This window comes from Talpa occidentalis, unplaced genomic scaffold (assembly GCF_014898055.3).
Source record: "Talpa occidentalis isolate TD23 unplaced genomic scaffold, MPIMG_talOcc4v2.1 talOcc4.13, whole genome shotgun sequence".
Lineage (NCBI taxonomy): Eukaryota > Metazoa > Chordata > Mammalia > Eulipotyphla > Talpidae > Talpa > Talpa occidentalis.
Genome location: NW_023601322.1, coordinates 43,092,187 through 43,117,930, shown reverse-complemented (window position 1 = coordinate 43,117,930; position 25,744 = coordinate 43,092,187). Strand labels below are relative to the sequence as shown.

At 36.6% G+C, this 25,744-nt stretch overlaps 1 protein-coding gene across 1 annotated transcript in view; it reads right to left on the bottom strand.

Moving 5' to 3' along the window:
- Positions 1–25,744, bottom strand: part of NDC80 (NDC80 kinetochore complex component) — a 54,604-nt gene that overhangs the window by 26,802 nt on the left and 2,058 nt on the right. The window contains exons 2-10 of the mRNA XM_037508774.2: positions 24,749–24,858; positions 23,777–23,854; positions 16,231–16,354; positions 15,964–16,136; positions 15,228–15,330; positions 6,706–6,795; positions 5,162–5,255; positions 3,542–3,648; positions 2,747–2,891 (exon numbers count right to left, since the gene is read on the bottom strand). Coding sequence (XP_037364671.1) covers positions 2,747–2,891; positions 3,542–3,648; positions 5,162–5,255; positions 6,706–6,795; positions 15,228–15,330; positions 15,964–16,136; positions 16,231–16,354; positions 23,777–23,854; positions 24,749–24,849 — 1,015 coding nt within the window. The 5' untranslated portion in view covers positions 24,850–24,858. The remainder of the gene's footprint in view (positions 1–2,746; positions 2,892–3,541; positions 3,649–5,161; positions 5,256–6,705; positions 6,796–15,227; positions 15,331–15,963; positions 16,137–16,230; positions 16,355–23,776; positions 23,855–24,748; positions 24,859–25,744) is intronic.

The following is a 25,744-nucleotide window of genomic DNA, read 5'->3' as shown; positions in this document are numbered from 1 at the left end:
AGGACGCGGGCTGTAGCCCAGTTCAGTGGCGCGGGAATGGCACCTTTTGCACCTGCTCCCGTGCCTGGGCGCCTGGTTCCTGCTTACTCAGTGAGGGACTTTCACCCCCGTGAGGGCCTCCGCGCGTCTCCCCGCAAGCCTAGGTCACAGGCGCGGGGACCTGGGCAGCCGTGATCCCGGTCCGCGTTTGCTTTTCAAGCGCGCCTCTTTTCCGCGCAAGCTTACCCGGCCGGCCCGGGGCTGTGTGCGGGTCTCCTCCAGAGTCTCTTTGTTCTTCTCTAATGGCGCCCGGAGCCGTTCGCTCACCGCAGCAGCGAATCCTGCAGGGTTCTCCACAGCTCCCAGTTCACGGGGTGTGGTGGCTGTAATAGTTCCTTTCCACTCACAGTCCTGCTTGCTGCGTAGTTTGTTCTTGTTGGTCGTTTTAGTTTGTTGTTTTCCTCCTCTCTGCTGGTCGGCGAGTGCCGACTCTGTGGGTGGGGGAGGGGAGCAGGGTTCTGCGCTTTCCTCCCTTCTAGTCCTCTTTTATGGCAACTTTCTTCTTCGGGCAGTTTGCTGGCGTCACCCGTTTATCTTCCGTGTCCCACTTCTCACTGGGACCTGCCGCTTTTCCTCCCTATTAACTTTTTTTAATGGGAGATCTTACTCCCAGCGTCTCCTCGCCGCCATGTTGCTCCGCCCCCTCAAAATACCTCAGTTTATTCTTATTTCACTGTGAAAACATGTCTGATGTCATGGTGTGAACATTTCATCTAGGTTGAGAGTTTCCTAAGGGGAGAGTATGTATTTTTATATTTATTTTCTCTTTGTCCAGTATGGTGAGTGACACATAACAGATATTAAATATCTGACATTTTCAGTGGTTTCATCAGATACTAAGTAACAACAGTGGGTAGGCTCTTCGTCTGTTTACCAAAATTTGTAATCAAAATGACTACATTATATCATGAAACTCTGGTACCTACAAATAGCATGCTCATGCAGAGGGAAAAAGCATTATCAAACTCATAGCTTATAAAGAATATGATAATATTTTTAAGTGGGCAAGGATAAATGGATGAGAGCACTTATGACCAAAGAGGCCAAGAGAATCTTCCCGAGGACTGTAAGGATGAAGATGCTGGCTTTGTTATAATCCGCTTGGAGCAAAGTAGTTGGGGAAGCTCCATCCCTGAGCCCAAAATAAATTAATGGTTGGTAAGTACAGCTTTATACTGCAGGAATGTGCACAAAAAAATCCACAAAATATAGTACTTATAAGTTTAAATATGTTTCATTCATTTTCGGTCATGAATAGCTTTAAATACTCAAGAAAGTTAAAATACTCCAATTAAAAACATCTTATGTATAAAGTACTGATTCAATGGCACTACAAACATTGCTATAGTAAGAAATTATTCTATAGTTCCATGTCATTATGGAGAGCATTAGGGGATAGGTGTAAACTCTTTAAAGAGCTGGCTTAGAGCAAATCTAATACATGTAATCAGAAAAAATAAAACTGGCTAAGCAAATATTCCAAATAATTATTGATCTTGACTTGACAGATGATCAGTAGTCTATAGACAAAGACTTAAATCAAATATCCTAAGGATAGCCTAAGGATCATCTGTACAACATCTATGTGGGACAGAGTCTATAAAAATTCTGAGAGAATAAAATCAAAGTTAGTAAAGACCTGGGAAAATTGTATTGTAAGGTCCATATAGTTATGTTTTGTGAAGTGCCATTTAATGGCTCTACAGTTTATAGACATTTCCCTTTGCTGTCCTGGTATCACAGAGCATCAATTCATGTGTAACAGAATTTCAGAGTTTAATGATTAAGATCAATTTGTATTTATGAAAAAAAGATTAGGAAGGCACAGGATGTAAACAAGTTTTTTTCAATCAGGCTTTTGCTTCCAAAAAATAATGGTATTTTTTTCATCTTATTTTCAATCTATTTTAAGCTGTTGAGTAATTTAGGAAGTAGTGATGAAGGATAAGACAATTATAGAAGACTGAGGTCAGCAGAGATTTGTGAATCTGGTTTATTAATTATAAGGTAGAATAGTATATTTATATTTATTGAGCTTATGTTTTTAGGTCAGGTAACTCCTGGCTACAAATAGTCAGGTGTTTGAAAACATAATAGAAGATATAGTAGGTTGAATAATTGCTAGCCAAAGATATGAAGTACTAATTCCTGGAATTTGTGAACATTACTTTATTTGGAAAAGAAGTTCCTGCACACAAGATAAAGTGCTTTGAGATAAGATTACTCTGAATTCTCTAACTGGGTCCTAAATCTCATCAATGTCCTTAAAAGAGAGGCAGAGAAAAATGAACACACAGAAGAGGAGAGACAAACACAGGGAAGGCAATATGAGGAAGGAGGTAGAGAACACAGTATCATGGCTACCAGCTCAGGAATGCCATCTGACAGTAGAAGCTGGAAGAACCAAGGAATGGATTCTCTCCCAGAATCTATGGAGGAAAAGTGGCCCTACTGGATTCCGGAGTTCTAGTCGCTAGAAATATAACAGAATAAATTCCTGTTGTTTTAAACCACCAAGTTTATGGTAATTTGTTTCCATAATCTCAGGAAACTAATATAGAAGACACTGAAAACTTGGGAGCCCTATATAGGCATTTACCTTAATGGTAATGTTTGTTATATATTACAAAGATGTCTTTTTATATGTGATAAACCATACCAACTTCCCATCCCAGTATGAATGAATTCTTTTAGCAGTTTTACTTACCTATTCTAGAAATATTTTCATCAAGACCATTCAATTTTTGATCAAGAATGGCTGAATGAGATTCCAAGTTGCTCATATATGCCTGATATTTTTGAACATCTGCTTGTAAAGAAGCTTTCAGTTTTCTTAATGACTCTAGGCGGTTCTTTAAAAGAAAAAAGTTATTTTCATTAAGTAAAGCAGTATTATTTAAGTTCATATCAGAGAAAGGTAAATTAGTTTTCCTTCCACTTTTAGAGGTAGTCAACAGAACTAAAGGGGACTTTACTGTTAGAAAAAGTACAAACATTTAAAAATCTAGGCTGTTTACAGACAGCCTAGATGCTTCAGTAATACACATAATGAAATTAGAAATCTGGATATTATCACTTAACTTTTAAAAAGTCCTGAGACTACATTTTAAAAGTTCATTTAATAACACTCCCTTTCCACTAAATGCAAAACTCAGAGCCTCTTCTAAGTAGTGTTCCCCAGAGGTATATAACACAGGCACCTTGTTCAAAAGATTATTTTGGTCTAACGTAAATAAGTAAGACTCTTTCATCATATTCTGAACACCACTAGTTCAAGAGACAGATCACAAGGGAAAACAAAGCTCCAGAGATACCAAACATGTTTTCATTGGGAGTTCTACTCCATGTTAAAATAAAAATTGTTTTTTAAGAAGCTTATTTTGTTAATCTATCTTATATTCTGATAAGGAAATAACTGGTATTTTCTAAGAAGACTCGAGTCTAAAAGATAAAAGAGTTAAGTAAGTATATAAGCCTACTGAAGATAAAAACATTTACTAACCGGTTCTTTTTCTCTTTCTTGCTCCAATCTTGCAATTTGTTCATTTAGTGCTTTGTTTTTTGCTGCTAATGATTCCAGCTTGGAAGTATCTACATTAAATAAATCCTCTGGAGACAAAACCCAAAAGTTTAATAAGATCTCAAATCTGCCTAGAACATTCTTTCCTAGGTTTTCACTATTGCTCTCTCCCTTGCTTCCTTCTGGTCTCTCCTCAAACAGGTGTCAGTGCAAGACATCCCTCCCAATATAAAACTGCAAGTTCTTCCTTTTCTTCCACTATACTCTCTACCTCCTTACCCAGCTCTGTTATTATCATTAGCATGTATAACCATTTAACTTATAGTTGTTCATTTGATTGTCTCTAATGGAATGTAAATGCTCATAAGGTTTTTTAGCTCTTATTAATTACTATATTCTTGTGCTTAAATGGTGGCTGGCACACAGTAGGCATACAATAAATAAATGTTGAATAAATACATTTATATGCTTGCTTAATTATAAACAGAAATATCAAAGAACCTACTAGCTGCTTTCTGTATTAAATTATGATGAATTTTCCTCTTTCAAAATGAAAATCATTCATAGTGCTCTTTTTCTCATGTGGACAAACTGAAATTGTCCTAGTTATTTTTTTTTTTAAAATGGGTTTTTAAAAATAATTAATTTTTCACTGAGGTAATTATTATCACCACACAGCAGCCACCACCAACTCACCCATATTCCACTACCATAGACCACTGTGTTCTTCTGTGTTCTTCCTCCTTCCCCAGTTCTGTAGTCAGCTATCAAGAGTCAGATGACTCTCGTTAGCTTGTCTTTCTCTGACTATTAACTTAGATACTGGATGGTGTCACTAATATGTCCTGGTTATTCTTAAGGAAGGTATATACAATGAGAACTGAAGGGAATACGGCTATCTTTTTGCTAACAGTGGCAAAGTGATATTTTCTTGTTTTGAGTGATCCCATTATCTCTGCAAGAACACACCTTAGATTTATTTATTTTACTTACCACTTTGGCACGTTATATACAAGACTATTTCAACAGAAAGTAAAATAATGCAAAATAATGTTTTTGGGGCACTTTAGCCAATAAATATCTAATGTAATTTAGACTATAGTTAAGTGAAAAAATAAAGAATTTCTTTCTTTGGAAATATAATGCCCCATTAATTTTTTTCCCACAAAATTTGAAAGAAATATTAAATTTTTTTGACTAACTAGTACTTTAACATCTCAAACAGTAAAGAAAGGATATCATAGGGATATTATTCCCCAAGAGGAATAATATTTGCTGACTATCTGCTCTGCTTCTGGTAGTGTGAATTATTTTACATATACTGCTACCTAATGTCATAAAACTTCATTAGACAGGTCATGTATTTTGTAAAAGTTTACATAGCCAATAAAAAAACTATGCCTCAAGTCTGACTCCAACACCAGTATTCCTTCTGCTTAGCTATTATTTCTCTCCACCAAAGAAACTATGATGATAAAAATCAATAAGCATCTAAAGGGAGTAGTTCACATAAACATTGGGTAAGGTAAGATATGATGAAACTCCATGAGCAATGTTAACTAAATGACGAAACGCAAACACACTAGGAATAAGAATACTTACTCAACTTTGACTGCAATTCTGCATTCATCTCTTCAAAGCTGTCAGCACCAGTCATGAAACTCTCATAGCATTTTATCGTATAGTCCAAAAATAACTGATTGGATTAAACAGATTTGAAAAATAAAACCATGATTTCCTATTTAGTTTGCTTCAATTTTCTAAGTGGAAATTAAAATTTGAATTAAAATAATAAAGGATAGGAATACTAGAGATCTCAAACTATAGTATGCCATTGATAATGCTATAGAACTCAGTCGCTACTTCTAATGTGTGAGGATAAAAAGAACTTAAAATTCCGATAAAGATGATACATAGTTAACAGCAAAAATAACCATACCTTCAGAATTTTGAGAAGGTCAAACAAGGAAGCTTATTAGCAAATATAATTAAACGTAACATGTACAATTATCTTTAGGAATAATCTACCGTATGAAAACTATAAATGTAATGCTGATTATCTAAGCTCAATTAAACTGACAAGATCTAGTTGTGAAAACCAGAATGTAATTAATGATGGCTCTAATTACATTGTAACTTCACACTACAAAATGGTATGACTAGTAGAGATGTAAACAGTAGAATACTAGAATTATTAATAATTGTCTGAGAAAGCAACATTGTTTTTTGTAGTTATGAGGTGTTTTGGTCAGTGAGGATGCACATTTCATTAGGAGGCAAGAATGGCTGGAAATAATTTTCCATAGTCTAGATGAAATAAATTATCCCTCAAGACAAACCAATTACCTTTGTGCTGATTCTCTGCTTACTAACCAACCTTCTTATTACTTGGTAGATATGGAAGATAAACTCTGAATAGGAAGTATGAATATTCTTGTGACTGAAAAGATGACCTAAACCTTTGTCAATTAAACTAAAATTGAGATTAAAATGAGCTTCTGGAACCACAAAGCTAAAGATCAGAATCTGGTGAAGCTGGATGCTGTATGCTAGAAGATGTTAATGCATAATCTCAAAATTATAAATGTATTCCTTGAAATTGGTATTTGTTCCATTTGGAGATATGTGTATTTTAGTAAATAGTGTGAGGTTAGTTATATAATTTAGGCTCCAATAAAGTATAATGTGGGAACTAATTTGGACCATTTGTTTACTTTTAATCATTTCTGAATCTGAGTGGCAATATAACTGACTGAAAAGGTCAATACAAAACAAACTAAAATATAATATTTAAAACCCAATCTATTATGCTTTGTATTGACAAAGAATTATATGAAAGTAACTTTGCCAGTATTGACATCTTCATTATAAAGATGGGGAAGAAAAAAAATGTTGCATTTATAACATAATAATAACATGTTATGACTTAATTCCAATTTCTTTGTATTTGTTACTTAGTAAACATTTTCAAATTTCTCAGTAGTTTATTTTAGAAAATTATAATATGACTCCAAGAGTAGGTCTATAGACATTAAAAAAATCAATTTCTGAAGATTTTTAGAAATTCAAATATATATATTAATTTCAATCCTGACACATTTAAATAATAGAAAGATAATTTTAACATTTATGGTAATATAAGATACCTTATTATGCATAATTCCATCTTCGGTTTCTTCTCCCCAAGGCTGTCCATCATCAAATAAAGGTGAGCTTTCTTTCATGGCATTATGTAACTAATTAGTACACACGGAACAGATGAAGTTGATTAAGTTGATGTGAGTCAGATGACTCTCGTTAGCTTGTCTTTCTCTAACTATTAACTTAGATACTGGATGGTGTCACTAATACATCCTGGTTATTCTTAAGGAAGGTATATACCATGAGAACTGAAGGGACTACGGCTATCTTTTTGCTAACAGTGGCAAAGTGTTATTTTCTTGTTTTGAGTGATCCCATTGACCTCATGTTTTATCAAATTCCTTTTTAGTGTCATTTTAAGAAGTATTTACAGGAGGGGGGCGGAGCAACATGGCGGCGAGGAGACGCTGCGAGTAAGATCTCCCATTAAAAAAAGTGAATAGGGAGGAAAAGCGGCAGGTCCCAGTGAGAACTGGGACACGGAAGATAAACGGGTGACGCCAGCGAACTACCCGAAGAAGAAAGTGGCCATAAAAGAGGACTAGAAGGGAGGGAAGCGCAGAACCCTGCTCCCCTCCCCCGCCCACAGAGGCGGCACTCTCCGACCCGCAGAGAGGAGGAAACAACAAACCAAAACGGCCCACAAGAACAAACGACGCAGCAAGCGGGACTGTGAGTGGAAAGGAACTATTGCAGCCACGACACCCCGTGAACGGGAGCTGAGGCGAACCCTGCAGGATCCGCCGCGGCGGTGAGCGAACGGCTCCTGGCGCCATTAGAGAAGAACAAAGACCCCGGGAGACGCGCACACAGCCCGGGCTGCCGGTAAGCTGGCGCGGGAAAGCGGCGCGCTCGGCGCGCTTGAAAAGCAAGTGCAGACCGGAATCGCGGCTGCCCAGGTCCCCGCGCCTGCGACCTAGGATTGCGGGGAGACGACCTAGGCTTGCAGGGAGACGCACGGAGGTCCTCACTGAGGTGAAGGTCCCTCCCTGAGTGAGCAGGAACCAGGTGCCCAGGCACGGGAGCGGTGCAAAAGGCGCCATTCCCGCACCACTGAACTGGGCTACAGCCCGCGTCCTGGAACTGAGGGCTTTGAACTGAGACCCGGGGCACGAAAATTCGGGGCGTGGTTTCTCCACGACGGTGGGGCACAAGGCAGACACAGCACCCCAAAGCTGTTAAGGTGTACCCTACCATTCCCGCTCTGTTCTCTGTCCCACGGGGTGGGGGGAGGCGAAAAACAGCCCCCCAAGGACAATAGGAGAGATCTCTGGCGCCACCTAGCGACCAGGAAAAAAAAAGTCACTAACACCCTATAAAACAGGACATTTCTTAAGGCTGCTTGAAAAGGGCAGAAGGTTTCTGGAGGACCCAGTGGCCAGCCGGGAAGTTATTCCACGCCAGGCCCCTTCCGACCAGCAGTCTGAGCCCACAGAGGGAGCAGGCACCCACGTCCGGGGCAGACCGGGTGCGCAGAAGAGTGTGCCTGAAACCGGAGGCGCAGGGACTGCATCCCGCTTCGCCATTTGAGAACAGGGACATTTCTTCAGTAAAAACTGCCTAAAACCAGCAGAAAGCTCCCCCAGAAGACAGAGATGGCTCCTGGAAGAGCCAGAGGGGAGCGGAGAAGTTCACCCAAGATGTCAGTCAGTCCGAGCAACACAGTGTCCCAACGCATACGACAAATTAGAAAACAGACAGTAGGGAGTAGAAGAACCACACGCAACCTAAAAACTCCTCAGGAAAGAAGCACACCACAAAAAGAAAACCACTCCCCAGATTGCAACGACAGCAACTTGGAAGAACTTCTGAGCCTTCCAGAAAGAGAATTTAAAATTGCCATGATTAAAAAAGTGATAGATCAGAAGAAGGAAATTGAGTCCCTAAAGAGGGAAGTAAGAGAAATGCAGGAGATCAAAGAATTAATGGAGGAACTAAAGAACTCTGGGAAAAGCAATGAAAGCAGAATAGATGAAATGGAAGAACGAATAAGTAATCTTGAAGACACAGAAATAAAAAGAACCAAAACAGAAAAGGAAAGAGAAGTACGAAGGAAAAAGAATGAAGAAAGACTTCGCGAACTATCTGACTCATGAGGAAAGGAAATATAAGAGTTATAGGAATTCCAGAAGGAGAGGAGAGAGATGTAGGAACAGAGAAAATATTCATGGATATAATTGAAGAGAACTTCCCAAATGAGAAGAAGGAGCTGAAAATTGATATACAAGAAGCAAGAAGAACACCAAACTTCCACGACGAAAGGAAAAACACAGCAAGACACATAATAGTAAAGCTCCCAAGAATCCAGGACAAGGAAAAAATAATGAAGCTGACAAGAGGGAAGAAACAGATAACATTCAAAGGAAAACCAATCAGGCTGACATCAGACTTCTCTGAAGAAACACTACGGGCAAGGAGAGAGTGGAGGGACATAGTCAACAGACTCCAAGAAAACAGATGCCAACCAAGAATACTCTATCCCGCAAAGCTCTCTTTCCTCCATGAAGAAAGAATATGGACCTTCCCAGACAAAGAGAAACTCCGGAATTTCATTGCGACTAAACCCCCACTCCAAAAAATACTACAAGGAATCCTAAAGCCAGAACCTCAGAGGGACGAATAACAACGAAAGAAGACCAAAAAAAAAAAAAAAAGTTATTAAAAGAATAAATAAATAAAATCAAAGGAAAGACAAACATAATGGCAAATACAGATGCTAACATATCAATATTAACTCTAAATGTAAATGGACTAAACTCTTCAATAAAAAGACACAGAGTTGCAGCCTGGATTAAGAAACAAAACCCAACCTTTTGCTGTCTCCAGGAAACACATTTAGCTACAAAAGATAAAAATAGGCTCAAAGTCAAAGGATGGAAAACAATCCTACAAGCAAATGGGCCAAAAAAGAAAGCAGGAACAGCTATACTTATATCAGATAAAACAGACTTCAAACTCAAAAAAATAAAAAGAGACCCCAATGGTCACTACATTATGATTAAGGGGACAATACTTCAAGAAGAAATAACACTCATTAACATATACTCACCAAACGAAAGAGCACCAAAATATATCAGACAACTGTTGTCCTCTCTGAAAACAGACATCAGAGAAAACACATATGTAGTGGGAGACTTCAACACACCACTATCAACAATGGATAGATCAACAAGACAAAAAATAAGTAAAGAAACTAAAGCTCTAAATAAGGACCTAGAGCATTTGGGCTTAACAGACATCTATAGAACACTAAACCCAAAAAAAACGGAGTACACATTTTTCTCAAGCGCACACGGATCATTCTCCAGGATCGATCACATACTGGGGCACAAGACAAACATCAACAGATACACCAAGATTGAAATCATACCAACCATCTTTTCTGACCACGAAGGCATCAAACTAGAAATAAATCATAAAAAGAAGGCAAGGAACTATCCTACCTCATGGAGATTAAAAGCCACACTACTGGAAGACCACTGGACTAACGAGGAGATCAAAGAAGAAATTAAAAAATTCTTTGAATTGAATGACAAGGAGGACACCAATATCCTAAATGTATGGGATGCAGCAAAAGCAGTAATAAGAGGAAAATATATAGCAATAGAAGCTCACATCAAAAAACAAGAAAGAACTCAAAGAAACAACCTAATCTCGAAGCTCAAAGATCTAGAAAAAGAACAACAAAAAAACCCCAGAACCAGTAGAAGAAAAGAAATAATAAAAACCAAAGCAGAAATAAATGAAATTGAAACTAAAAAAACAATCCAAAAGATCAATGAAACCAAGAGCTGGTTCTTTGAAAAAATAAATAAAATAGACAAACCCCTAGCCAGGCTCACAAAGGAAAAAAGGAGAAAGCACAAATACACAGAATCATAAATGAAAGAGGAGAAATCACAACGGACACAGCAGAAATCAAAAGAATAATCAGTAACTACTATGAACAGTTATATGGAAACAAGTTCAACAATCTAGAGGAGATGGACAAATTCCTACAACTCTACAATCACCCAAAGCTAGATAAAGAAGAAATAGAACACCTAAACAGACCAATTACAAGCAGCGAAATTGAAATGGTAATTAAAAACCTCCCCAAAAACAAAAGCCCAGGACCTGATGGATTTACAAATGAATTCTACCAAACATTCAGAGACGAATTAGTGCCTATCCTTCACAAACTCTTCCAAAAAATTGAGAAGGAAGGGACAATACCAAACACGTTCTATGAAGCCAATATTACACTAATACCAAAACCGAATAAGGACAACACAAAAAAGGAAAACTATAGGCCAATCTCCCTAATGAACACTGATGCAAAAATCCTCAATAAAATTTTAGCTATCAGAATCCAACAATGTATCCATAAGATAATTCACCACGACCAAGTTGGATTCATTCCAGGGGCACAAGGATGGTTTAACATCCGAAAATCAATCAACGTTATCCAACACATCAACAAAAAGAAATATAAAAACCATATGATAATATCAATAGATGCTGAGAAAGCTTTCGACAAAGTGCAACACCCATTCATGATAAAAGCCCTTGAAATTCTTGGGATACAAGGAACATACCTCAACATCATAAAGGCCATCTATGACAAGCCAACAGCCAGTATCATTCTCAATGGTGAAAAGCTGAAAGCAATTCCATTAAGATCTGGAACAAGACAAGGATGTCCACTCTCACCACTGCTTTTCAATATAATACTGGAAGTCCTAGCCAGAGCAATAAGACAAGAGAAAGACATCCAAGGAATCCAAATAGGAAAAGAAGAAGTCAAACTATCACTATTTGCAGATGATATGATAATATACATAGAGAACCCCAAAATCTCCACAGAAAAACTAATTCAACTCATCAATCAATTCAGTAAAGTGGCAGGATACAAAATCAACACGCAAAAGTCAGTAGCCTTCCTATACACAAACAATAAATCTGAAGAAGAAGAAATCAAAAAAACCACCCCTTTTATTATCGAAACAAAAAAAATCAAATATTTGGGAATAAATCTAACAAAAGAGGTAAAGGACCTATACAAAGAAAACTATAAAACACTGTTAAAAGAAATAGAAGAAGACACAAAGAAATGGAAAGACATCCCCTGCTCATGGATTGGAAGAATAAACATTATTAAAATGGCCATCCTACCAAAAGCAATATACAGATTCAATGCTATTCCAATCAAAATCTCAATGGCATTCTTCAAAGAAATAGAACAATTATTGATGAAATTCATATGGAATCACCAAAACCCCGAATAGCCAAAGCTCTACTGAAAAAAAAAGAAGGAAATGGAGGCATCACACGCCCAGACTTCAAACTATACTACAAAGCCATAATCATCAAAACTGCATGGTATTGGAACAAGAACAGACATACAGACCAATGGAATCGAATAGAAAATCCAGAAATAAACCCACAGATTTATGGTCAACTAATCTTTGACAAAGGAGCAAAGACTATGCATTGGAGCAAAGAAAGTTTGTTCAATAAATGGTGCTGGGAAAACTGGGTCGCTACATGCAAAAGAATGAAGCTTGACCACTACCTCACACCATACACAAAAATCAACTCAAAATGGATTAAAGAACTAGACATAAGACCTGAAACCATAAAATACATAGAAGGAAATATAGGCGAAACACTACGGGATTTGCACATCAAAGACATCTTTACAGACACATCACCCAAAGCAGTGATAGTGAAGAGAAAGATAAACAGCTGGGACTACATCAAATTAAAGAGCTTCTGCACAGCAAAAGAGACAATAACAAAAACAAAGAGAAACCCCACCAACTGGGAGAACATTTTTGCACCCAACACTAATGATAAAGGACTGATCACAAAAATCTGCAAAGAGCTGATGAGACTCAGCAACAACAAAGAAAATAATCCAGTCAAAAAATGGGCAGAAGAGCTAAAAAGAAACTTCTCTGAAGAGGAAATGCAAATGGCCAACAGACATATGAAAAAATGTTCAACATCACTTGTAATCAGGGAAATGCAAATCAAAACTACCATGAGATACCATCTCACACCAGTGAGAATGGCACATATTAAAAAAACTAGCAACAACAAATGTTGGCGAGGATGTGGAGAAAAAGGAACTCTTGTGCACTGTTGGTGGGAGTGCAAACTGGTCCAACCACTATGGAGAGCTGTGTGGAGATTTCTGGACCTACTAAACATAGAGCTTCCATATGATCCAGCAATTCCACTCCTAGGTATTTACCCAAAGGACACAGAAACATCAATTCCAAAGAGCACCTGCACTCCTATGTTTATAGCAGCACTGTTTACAATAGCTAAGCTTTGGAAACAACCCAAATGCCCAAAAATAGATGACTGGATCAAGAAGATGTGGTACATATATACCATGGAATATTACTCAGCATTCAAAAAAGATAAACACATGCAATTTGCAGCAACATGGATGGCACTGGAAGGGATCATGCTCAGCGAAATAAGCCAAAAAGAAAAAGAAAAATACCGGATGGTCTCACTCATAGCAGGAATCTAGAAAACTTAAATAAGGGACCAGGAAAATGAATATAAGAAAGTGAAAATCAAAATCAACAAAAAACTATGAACCAGAGACACTTTTTGGGAGGTGGGGGGCGGGAGGGGAAGGATTGGGGTCAGAATGGGGCGTTTGCAATTGTATGGGGGAATATAAAAATAAAATTTAATATTTAAAAAAAAAAAAAGAAGTATTTACATTAGTACACATATTAAAACTTACTAAGAGGTTAATTTATTGACCCCTAAAATATCTATTTGATATTACAATGACTAAATCTCTTTAGATTAGGGAAGGATGGGCTTTGTATTCAGTTTTGTTCTACAGAGGAAAAATACGCTGATCCTTATGGTGCTATCAGTCTATTGCGAGCACATATATAGAGTCCAGTGGAACTCTGAGAATCCAAAACAGGGTTACTCCATAAAAGGTGAATCAATAAATGTTATTTATTGATTATTCTCTCTCATATGACCTCAATTTCACTGCTCAAATGTTATTTACTAACTCAATGTATAAATATGTATTTTAGACCTGACTCTTTCAGTATGTAATATGAACTTTAGATTTTACTTAATACAAAATCTTCAAAAACACAATTACTTCAACTTAAAAGTTGAATAACATGATGTATTATGACAGATAATATATTATAACAGATATTTTAGCAAAATATTCATGTTTATAATTGATAAGCTAAAAGGAAAATGTGTAAAGGTTTTTTAAGGCACAGAAAGTCCATTTTGGAACATCTTTTTATAACTTAAAAATGTAACTGTTCAACATGAAAAAATTCAGAAAATTTAAATGAAACTGCTATAAAATGTAAAATATAAATGTATTAGTATAACAAATAGTAGGCTTCTATCAAAAGACTAGACATTAGGAGAAAATAAAAGGAGAATATGGTTTTCATTTAAAAGATTTCCTTAGATTTTCCTTATTGTAGGATGCATATATGGACTTTTGAGTGGGAAACGGTGCTCAGCCCAGAGCTGCTTGCATTATCTACCTCTTTCCTATTCTAAAAACACTCATAAGACAATGTAGGACTAGAGTGGATGCTGGCAAACTGTGTCAACTTGTTTTCTATCTTTTCTTCCTTTGATAAGATCTCAAGTGCCAAAGAGATTTAATCAAGTCTGAAAGACACACAATGCAGAACCCAAGAGGAAGAATAGCATCTAATACCTTGTCATCAGGGTAGATAAACAGAGTTTCCGTTGCCTTAGAAAAGGTCCCTGTGAAAACTCTTGCTACTCTGCAAGGTCCAAGGTCCAAGGTCCTATAAATATGTATATTTATAGATACTGGGGAAAACAGATCCCCAGGAGCTATAGGAAAGACTCTCCTGCAAGGACTAAAAAATTTTCTAATCTGAGGAGATTTGATTAAAACAGTTTCAACCTGAAATTGTATACAGATAAGCAGATGTATGAACTTAGTTATCTTTTTTTAGCTATAGTTGGTATCTTCTAATATAAGATTACTTCTCATTATTGTGGAATATAAAAGAGTAGAAGAGAACTCAGAGGGATCTGAGATGAGTAAGGTTCTAGTCCATTCTGATCATTAACTAAAAAGGCTATGATGTTGCTCTCAGTATACGCATCCTCTCATTCCTGCTCTCCAGAAAAGGAGACAAGGTAACCGGCAAAGAACCTATTACTCAAACACTATAACAAACACCTATAACATGCCATGCTCCAAGAAGTATAGTGATATGTACATCAATGTAATACTATTTGGTCATAGAAAAGGAATTCCTGCTATGTGCAACAAAATAGATGGACCTTGAGGGTTTATGCTCCTATTCTAAGAGACGTAAGTCAGACAGAGAAAGACAAAATTCAAAATCGTCTATAAGTCAGACAGAGAAAGACAAAAAAACTGATGTAGACTTTGAGAAAACAGGCAAAAGTAAGACTGGAGGAGAAACAAAATATCTTGGGGGGGGGGATGTTTCCTATGTATATATTTAAAAAACAACAAATCAAGTACCTTGATGCAATCTATTAGCCAAACCAAGGCTGCCACTATGTGAGGCCATGTATGAGGGGCCCCCACTGTATACATGGAGCTTTTGGATAGTGCAAAAGGATACCTATGAAAAATTAGAACAAATAATTATCTTAAAGTACATGGATAAATTAAGCAAAAGTTACATTAAAAAATTCACATATCAATCAACAGTCTTACTTACGTAGAAGTTACTGCTGAGATTCTGTCTTAGTCATCTTATTCTACAGTGATTTGTTATTTTTGGTTTCTTCTCTGAAAATTAGTTTGTATATATACTCCATAGATGAATTTGATTTACAACCAGTATGCTAGATTTCTCTAAAACATCTTTTGTTGCTTCAAATTCAATGTATCCCAAATAAATAACATATATGTAATCATTTTCCCCTATGCAGTCCTTTTCAACTTTCTCTCACCCCATTTTTACCAGGCTCCCAATCCTATCTTTTTTGCTTTTATAAAATTTATGTTACCCAGTTCATCCTTTCTATTCTTTGTCACTGTAGCAGCTCAGGGCCTTATAATCTATCATCTGTAGTTTGGTAATAACCTCCAAAAATCAAATTTTTAGACTTTTCAATTTGCCCTAATTATGTTGCCCACAATGACCATCTTTAAATATCTCTCTGTAAGACAGTCCTTACAAATTTAATTAACCTAATTATTCTCTGCTTCAACAATATCTCTAGGCTAATGAGAAATATAACATACAAACCCAAGCTCTTTAAAGATTCTTGGAACCTCTTCTTCAAATTTTGTGTCAGGAAGTTCATAGGAAGGGCACAGGAAGCCATAAAGAAAACTGAAGATCTTTAGGAAATCTTTAACAGATGGAGCTTGTAGAGATTTCATGGACACACTATATGCATAACCATTTTCTGTAAGAAACTAAATTTTTGAAATGTCATTTAATAATAGAAAAAATATTGGAAAACACTTAAAAGAACTCCTACACTTTAGACTATTTAAGATAATAAAATACCTCACAAAGTTGTCGAATACACTGCTGAATGAATGCTTTGTCATTAAGAGGTCTTGGGTCCTTGATTTTTTCAGAACTGGAAAATATACCAAGTTGACTATTCCGGGATCCATGTCCACTGGTTCTAGAAATACATTTTTAAAAAGTTAGTCAAAACTATTTCTTTAACTATTACAAGGTGAGTTTATATTTTAATGCCAGCACAGAACATTAAAATTTAATTCTTTTTTATTTAACTAGTCAGAATTCTTATTCAAAGCAGAGACATGAGCATACATAAAATGAAGAGTAAACTATAAAATGACTATCTAATAAAAAGACACATTGGTTCTTGGCATTACTAAGACATACAACATCCTCTAAGTTGTGTATTTTGAGTCCACTAGATCTTCTGTAACAGCCACTGAGTCTATTCAATAACCGAAGTCCTCTTGCCATCTTCTCTACCTCTCCATTATTGCTCCTTCATGTTTAACGCCTCGCTTTACTGTTATTTCTTGTGGGAAAATGGCCTTTGAGATGTTAAAGTAGGTAGTGCATGCTTTTTCTCATACACATTTTTGTGTCATGCTATATTGTGCATTAGATTGTCATTTGCCATAATTATATGTTGCCACTTTTTAGTCATTAATGGCTACAGCATATACGCTTCATTCCCAGCCCCTGCCCCTGAAATAAAACCTTAATTAAATCTCTATAATAGTTATTTCAGCTGACCTATGAGTTCATCTAAGGTAACCACTGCAGTTTCTTAAATTCCTTGGAACAAATGTAATTTTACTTATTGGACAGATATCACAAAACTGTGTTAACAAACCTTACTATCATATCTGAACTCTAGTCACCAAAATTTCATTTCTCTCTGCAAGTTTGCTTGTTGCTTTCAAGTTCTTTCCTGTCAGGCTTGAAAAATTCCTTAAACTGGACTCTCTCACTCTACTGTCCCAATTAGCAAATTAGCTATTTTTTTCCCTGAGTATTTGATAATTTGAGAACCACTTTTCTACATACTGTTATTGCTTAACCTTTATTTTTTTTTTTATCAAATACAAAAAGGAATACAAGTATATACTTAGCTCAGATAAAATTACACTGACACCTTTTTAAATTACAAGAGAATTTCTGAACAATCATTCAACTTATAGTTTATGAGTATAGGAACTAGAACCAGAATGTGTGGTTTCATTTATTTCTGTACACTACCTGTTGTATGACTTTGGATAAATTAATTAACCCCTTGTTCTTCCATTTCCTTATCTAATGGAGATAATAGCACTTACTCATAGGGTAGCTCAGATGATTGATGAATTAAGACAGATAAGGCATTTATAACTGGCTTATAAAATTACTCATCAGACGTACAATTTTATAATCATTATCATCATCTCTGAAGTTCAGCTCTGTGATAAAAGTTATATCACAAAAATATCTTAATTTTTCATCAAATGAAACAAGTACCAGAAACAATTTAACTTGATTTCATGGCAAAGAGTTTCATTAGGTAACAAATACTTCATCTCTAAATATTTTCAAAACAATTGAACAAACAGGTCAATACAAAATAAAAACTTGTATTTTCTTTTTGTAAGTTAAAAGAGCAGTCTATTTTGTCATTTTTGGGGCTGAACATTTCTTAAAAAATCAACTTTACTAAGGATGGAAAACAATTCTACAAGCAAATGGACCAAAAAAGAAGGCAGGAACAGCTATACTCATACCAGATAAAACAGATTTCAAACTTAAAAAGATAAAAAGAGACCCCAGTGGTCATTACATTATGATCAAGGGGACAATACTTCAAGAAGAAATAACACTCATTAACATATATTCACCAAACGAAGGAGCACCAAAATATATCAGACAACTATTGGCATCTCTGATAACAGACATCAGAGAAAACACATACGTAGTGGGAGACTTCAACACACCACTATCAACAATGGATAGATCAACAAGACAAAAAATAAGTAAAGACACTAAAGCTCTAAATAAGGATCTAGAGTGCTTGGGCTTAACAGACATATATAGAACACTAAACCCCAAAAAATCTGAGTATACATTTTTCTCAAGGCACACGGATCATTCTCTAGGATCGATCATATACTGGGGCACAAGACAAACATCAACAGATACACCAAGATTGAAATCATACCAACCATCTTTTCTGACCATGAAGGCATCAAACTAGAAATAAACCATAAAAAGAAGGCAAGGTACTCTCCTACCTCGTGGAGATTGAAACCCACACTACTGGAAGTCCAATGGACTAATGAGGAGATAAAGAAGAAATTAAAAAATTCTTTGAATTGAATGACAAGGAGGACACCAATTTCCTAAATGTATGGGATGCAGCAAAAGCAGTAATAAGAGGAAAATATATAGCAATAGATGCTCACATCAAGAAACAAGAACTCAAAGAAACAACCTAATCTCGAAGCTCAAAGATGTAGAAAAAGAACAACAAAAAAACCCCAAAACCAGTAGAAGAAAAGAAATAATAAAAACCAAAGCAGAAATAAATGAAATCGAAACTAAAAAAACAATCCAAAAGATCAATGAAACCAAGAGCTGGTTCTTTGAAAAAATCAATAAAATAGATAAACCCCTAGCCAGGCTCACAAGGGCAAAAAGGGAGAAAGCACAAATAAATAGGATCATAAATGAAAGAGGAGAAATCACAACGGACACAGCAGAAATCAAAAGAATAATTAATAACTACTATGAACGGTTATATGGAAACAAGTTCAACAATCTAGAGGAGATGGACAAATTCCTACAACTCTACAATCACCCAAAGCTAGATAAAGAAGAAATAGAACACCTAAACAGACCAATTACAAGCAGCGAAATTGAAATGGTAATCAAAAACCTCCCCAAAAACAAAAGCCCAGGACCTGATGGATTTACAAATGAATTCTACCAAACATTCAGAGACGAATTGGTGCCTAGCCTTCACAAACTCTTCCAAAAAATTGAGAAGGAAGGGATAATACCAAACACGTTCTATGAAGCCAACATTACACTAATACCAAAACCGAACAAGGACAACACAAAAAAAGAAAACTATAGGCCAATCTCCCTAATGAACACTGATGCAAAAATCCTCAATAAAATTTTAGCTATCAGAATCCAACAGTGTATCCATAAGGTAATTCACCACGACCAAGTAGGATTCATTCCAGGGACACAAGGATGGTTCAACATCCGAAAATCAATCAACGTTATCCAACATATCAACAAAAAAAAATATAAAAACCATATGATAATATCAATAGATGCCAAGAAAGCATTCGACAAAGTGCAACACCTATTCATGATAAAAGCCCTTGAAATTCTTGGGATACAAGGAACATACCTCAACATCATAAAGGCCATATACGACAAGCCAACAGCCAGTATCATTCTCAATGGTGAAAAGCTGAAAGCATTTCCATTAAGATCTGGAACAAGACAAGGATGTCCACTCTCACCACTGCTTTTCAATATAATACTGGAAGTCCTAGCCAGAGCAATAAGACAAGAGAAAGACATACAAGGAATCCAAATAGGAAAAGAAGAAGTCAAACTATCACTATTTGCAGATGATATGATAATATACGTAGAGAACCTCAAAAACTCCACAGAAAAGCTAATTCAACTCATCAATCAGTTCAGCAAAGTGGCAGGATACAAAATCAACATGCAAAAGTCAGAAGCCTTCCTATACACTAACAATAAATCTGAAGAAGAAGAAATGAAAAAACCATCCCCTTTATTATCGAAACAAAAAAAATCAAATATTTGGGAATAAATCTAACAAAAGAGGTAAAGGACCTTTACAAAGAAAACTATAAAACACTGTTAAAAGAAATAGAAGAAGATACAAAGAAATGGAAAGACATCCCCTGCTCATGGATTGGAAGAATAAACATTATTAAAATGGCCATCCTACCAAAAGCAATATACCGATTCAATGCTATTCCAATCAAAATTTCAATGTCATTCTTCAAAGAAATAGAACAATTATTGATGAAATTCATATGGAATCACAAAAAACCCCGAACAGCCAAAGCTCTCCTGAAAAAAAAGAAAGGGAATGGAGGCATCACACTCCCAGACTTCAAACTATACTACAAAGCCATAATCATCAAAACTGCATGGTATTGGTACAAGAACAGACACACAGACCAATGGAACTGAACAGCAATCCAGAAATAAACCCACAGATTTATGGTCAACTAATCGTTGACAAGGAGCAAAGAATATGCATTGGAGCAAAGAAAGTTTGTTCAATAAATGGTGTTGGAAAACTGGGTCACTACATGCAAAAGAATGAAACTTGACCACTACCTCACACCATACACAAAAATCAACTCGAAATGGATTAAAGAACTAGACATAAGACCTGAAACCATAAAATATATAGAAGGAAATATAGGCAAAACACTACATGATTTGCACATCAAAGACATCTTTACAGACACATCACCCAAAGCAGTGATAGTGAAGGCAAAGATAATCAGCTGGGACTACATCAAATTAAAGAGCTTCTGCACAGCAAAAGAGACAATAAACAAAACAAAGAGAAACCCCACCAACTGGGAGAACATTTTTGCACACAACACTAATGATAAAGGACTGATCACAAAAATCTGCAAAGAGCTGATGAGACTCAACAAAAACAAAGAAAATATTCCAGTCAAAAAATGGGCAGGGCCTCCCCGGTGGCGCAGCAGTTGAGCGCTGGGTTGCGAAGCTGCTCCGCGGCCTCTGTGGTGCCGGTTCGATCCCCGGCTGCTCCCCGGCCACCAGAGGAGGGTCCCACATGGCGCGCAGACCTCTCCTGCCGCCCGCTGCTCCCCTCAGCAGTGTACTTCAGTCCTTCTGCCTGCTCTGCTCCCTGCTCTGGCTCTGGTGAATTCTCTCACCCTCCTGCGCTTCTGACTGTACCCAGTGCTTGTATAAACAAAACAAACAAACAAACCAGCAAACAAATAAATAAAGCATGCCTCTATTAAAAAAAAAAAAAAAAAAAAAGGGCAGAAGAGGTAAAAAGAAACTTCTCTGAAGAGGAAATGCAAATGGCCAACAGGCATATGAAAAAATGTTCAACATCACTTGTAATCAGGGAAATGCAAATCAAAACTACCATGAGATACCATCTTACACCAGTGAGAATGGCACATATTAAAAAAACTAGCAACAACAAATGTTGGCGAGGGTGTGGAGAAAAAGGAACTCTCCTGCACTGTTGGTGGGAGTGCAAACTGGTCCAACCACTATGGAGAGCTGTGTGGAGATTTCTGGACCTACTAAACATAGAGCTTCCATATGATCCAGCAATTCCACTCCTAGGTCTTTACCCAAAGGACACAGAAACATCCATTCCAAAGAACACCTGCACCCCTATGTTTATAGCAGCACTATTTACAATAGCTAAGCTTTGGAAACAGCCCAAATGCCCAAAAATAGATGACTGGATCAAGAAGATGTGGTACATATATACCATGGAATATTACTCAGCATTCAAAAAAGATAAACACATGCAATTTGCAGCAACATGGATGGCGCTGGAAGGGATCATGCTCAGCGAAATAAGCCAAAAAGAAAAAGAAAAATACCGGATGGTCTCACTCATAGCAGGAATATAGAAAACCTAAATAAGGGACCAGGAAAATGAATAACTATAAGAAAGTGAAAATCAAAATCAACAAAAAACTATGAAACAGAGACACTTTTTGGGGGGTGGGGGGGGAGGGGAGGGATTGGGGTCAGAATGGGGGGGGTTGCAATTGTATGGGGAATATAAAAATAAAATTTATTATTTAAAAAAAAAAAAGGGCAGTGAAAATACTCTGTATGATAGTATACTGATGGATTTGTATCGTTATATATGCAAAACATCAAGAGTGAACCCTGATGTGTGATTGTGATGTGCTATGTAGGTTTATCCATTGTAAACAGCTCTCTGGTAGGGGATACTGATAATGAATGTGGGTATGCAGATATGAAATCAGGGGATATATGGGAATCTTTTTACCTTCTTGTCAATTATGTGACTTTCAAAAGATAAAGTGTTAAATAACTAAACAAACAAACAAACAAATAAAAAAAAAAAGTAAAAAAAAAAAATCAACTTTACTTAGGTCTAAATTGTACACTGGTGTAACTTAAACCCCTTAACAGTCAGCCCTTGCCTTACCTCCAGCCCAGCAACCACTGATTTACTCCAGACTATGGTTCTCTAAGTGTGATAATCTAGGGGATCTAAGAATTATTTCCATAATAAAATTAAGAGGTTATCTGCTCCTTTCATTTTCATTCTCTCGAGTATAGAGTGGAGCTTTCCAGAGACTGGCCACATAATATGTAATATGTAACCAATAATACATATTATAACACTACATAATATGTGATATGTAACATGCAACACATCTAGTAGTCTTCTATTAAGCCAGATATAAGATTTGTAAAAAATGTAAAATAATGTTACTCTTTTTACTAAAATAGCTTTGTTTTTGAAAATTAAAAACAAGAAAGCATGTTATTTATGTTAACATGTAATAGGTTTATTGTTATTTTCAAATGAATTAACATAAAATGTTTTAATGTCTAACAAGATTAATATCAATGCATATAGTGCACAAAATAAAAGGTCTTGGAGGTCCTGAACATTAAAAGTATGGGGCCTCCCTGGTGGCGCAGCGGGTTGAGCGCGGCACTGTGAAGCTGTCTGCTGCCTCTGCAGTGTGGGTTTGATCCCTGTGGGCCAGGGAGATACCCACATGGCGCAGCAGACCTCTCATGTCTTGCCTGCTGCTCCCTTCAGCAGTGTATTTCAGTGTCTGCCTGTTCTGGTGCCCCACTCTGTCTCTGGTGAATCCTCTCACCCTCCCACGCCTCTGACTTGTACCCCAGTTCTTGTATAAATAAATAAATCTTTAAAGAAAAAAAAACATTCAGAGGATGAAAAAATCTTGGACTAAAATGCTGCATAGGTGATGATGTTCTTCCTAATTTTAAAATGCTATGATTCCATTAATTATCTGAAAGTTAACTGACTGAATTTTCAATCAACTATTCATTTATAGCAATGAAGTAGTGGTCTAACTGCGCTAATACATCTCTTATCACCATCTAAAACATAGGTAACCATTTTATTCACTTAAAAAGAAAAGCTAAATAGTTACAACTTTCTCTTAAAAGAGGTTATACCATCTAAACTTTTTTTTAAAGATTTATTTATTCATGCATATAAGATCTGGGGTACAGGCCAGAGATGTGGGGGTGAGAGAACTCACCAGAGACAGTGGGGAACAGAACAAGCAGACCAACTAAAATACACTGCTGAGGGGAGGAGGAGAGACAGGAGCGTTGTGCCTCACTATGTGGTTTTCTCCCTGGCAGGCAGGGATCGAACTCGCGCTGCAGAGGATGCAGACTGCTTCACAGTGCAGTGATTAACCTCTTGAGCCACCAGGGAGGCCCTCTAATCTTTTGTTGTCTGAGAGTACCTAGCTTAATGCATGGTACTGAATCCCTTCATTAGAAGAAAAAATATCATTACCTTTTACCAAATACAGAAACTTTTCTTTCAGATGTGGGTTTGTTTATATTCAACTTTCCAAAGGAGGGTTTCTCTTTGCTTTAAGAAAAGGAGAAATACAAATTCTTAAGTAAACACAAATATTAGTTCAAGAAACTTTTGAAAATGTTAGAACCAATACCTCCTCCCCACTACTTATAAAAATAATTCAAGACCATGAAAATTTTTAGCAGCTATTATAAATGGGATAGTTTAAGTTATAAACACATAGTTTAAGTTATAATTCTAAAATGTTAAGAAGAAAGCAGAACAAAAACCACATCTACATTATGATCTCAACTATTTTAAAATATGTACACTATGGATAACAACTGTTAAGAAAAAGACAATATAAATATTTCAAATTTCTGGAAATAGCAGAGGCTCGTAGTATGTAAAAATAATTAAAGTACCTTGGTATTAAGAGAAAGAGTGATAAATAAAACAAATAGTTTTCTTCCAACTGGAAGAAAATCACTTGTAAGAAAAAGCTAGTTTATGACAGGGTGTTTTGGACACCTTTTCCCAGTGAATCTTGAAAAACAGTTTGGGGAAGTCTCTACAGGCTTCTTCTAAACTGTAGCTTATTGTCAGAACAAATAATATCTTTTATAAAACTTTGCTAGTTTTGGAAGCACCTCAAAAATTAAAAGTGATAGCAAGGAATCTGCTCAAACAAGCAGATGTAGGACAAAGGAGGAAAGTAAGAGCGAGCTGAAGGGGAAGTAATAAATGGTTTTTTTAGGGATTGCTGGGCAAAGGATGTGGCTTTGAGAATTTAAGGATCAAATCTTACTTAGATAAAACACAACACCTTGAAGAACATGCCTAATTTTGAACTTCAGTCACTCAAAATTAGTTACCGCTGGGAACAGAGAAGATTAATCATGACATCACTTATTTTACATCTTTACAGATTTCTTTGCCCAAGGTGGTAAGGCATGAGGTACTTACGTTTGAGGGGTATAGAGGCATTGTTTATTGAGGTCCTGGGATCTCAACTCTTGCATAGAGAGGCGACCAGCACCGCCAGTGGAAACTGAACTGCGCTTCATGCTTATGGCCTAGATACATGAACTCAGTATTAAAAAAAATCTTTTCAGACATTAATGAAATATCAAACACCAACTATTACCTTCCCCTCATACAGAAAGGTAGTCAAATCTCAGTCTTTCTTCAACAATCTTCTCCCAGGCTCTCTTGTCACATATTTGCAGAGTATCTGTTTAACTTAATTTAAAAATACTCAACACACATAATCACTTACCTACCATATACAAGTGAGTATGCAAGGAAATGCAAACGATACAAAGATGAATAAGGTATGATTCTCGCAATCACAAGGGTGTCTTGTGATAAAGCCCTGAATTGTAACCCAGACATCACAGCTGGTGGCTGTGCCTATTTCAATGGTAAGTGAGAGGCTGCCTGCCAAGAACCATCTTGGGATATTTCCTTTTCTTTGGTCTCTAAAAATGGAGCTATTTTTTTTTTTTTCCTAATGTCCATCTCTCCTGCTCTCCCCTTAATCTACTTTTTTCCTTTTTATACTTTTCAATTGTTGCTCCTCTTTCTTCAACCTGTGCTGCAGGAGGCCTTGTTGCTCCAGCCAGATAGGATACTGACAAGCAGCAAAGAGAAAAGGCCTCACACCATGGGGCTGAAGATCTGGCATCCCTTTGCTTTTTGTTCTTGGTCATAGAGAGAGAAAAATTTATCAGAAAGTATATTAGGCAATAAATTATATGTATCAGCATATTGTAAGTAAATAGCACAGAAAATTGTTTGTTTAAAAATTAGTTGTTGGGCAGTTTGGCCCACTTGACAATGGGAGATGGTTTGTTGAACATGCCTGACAAGCATTACAATTCAATAATTACAGTGGGTCCTTCTTTTGCCTTCTCTTGAAGTTTCTTGGGAAAGTTTTTAAAATGAAGCTATTTGAGTTAA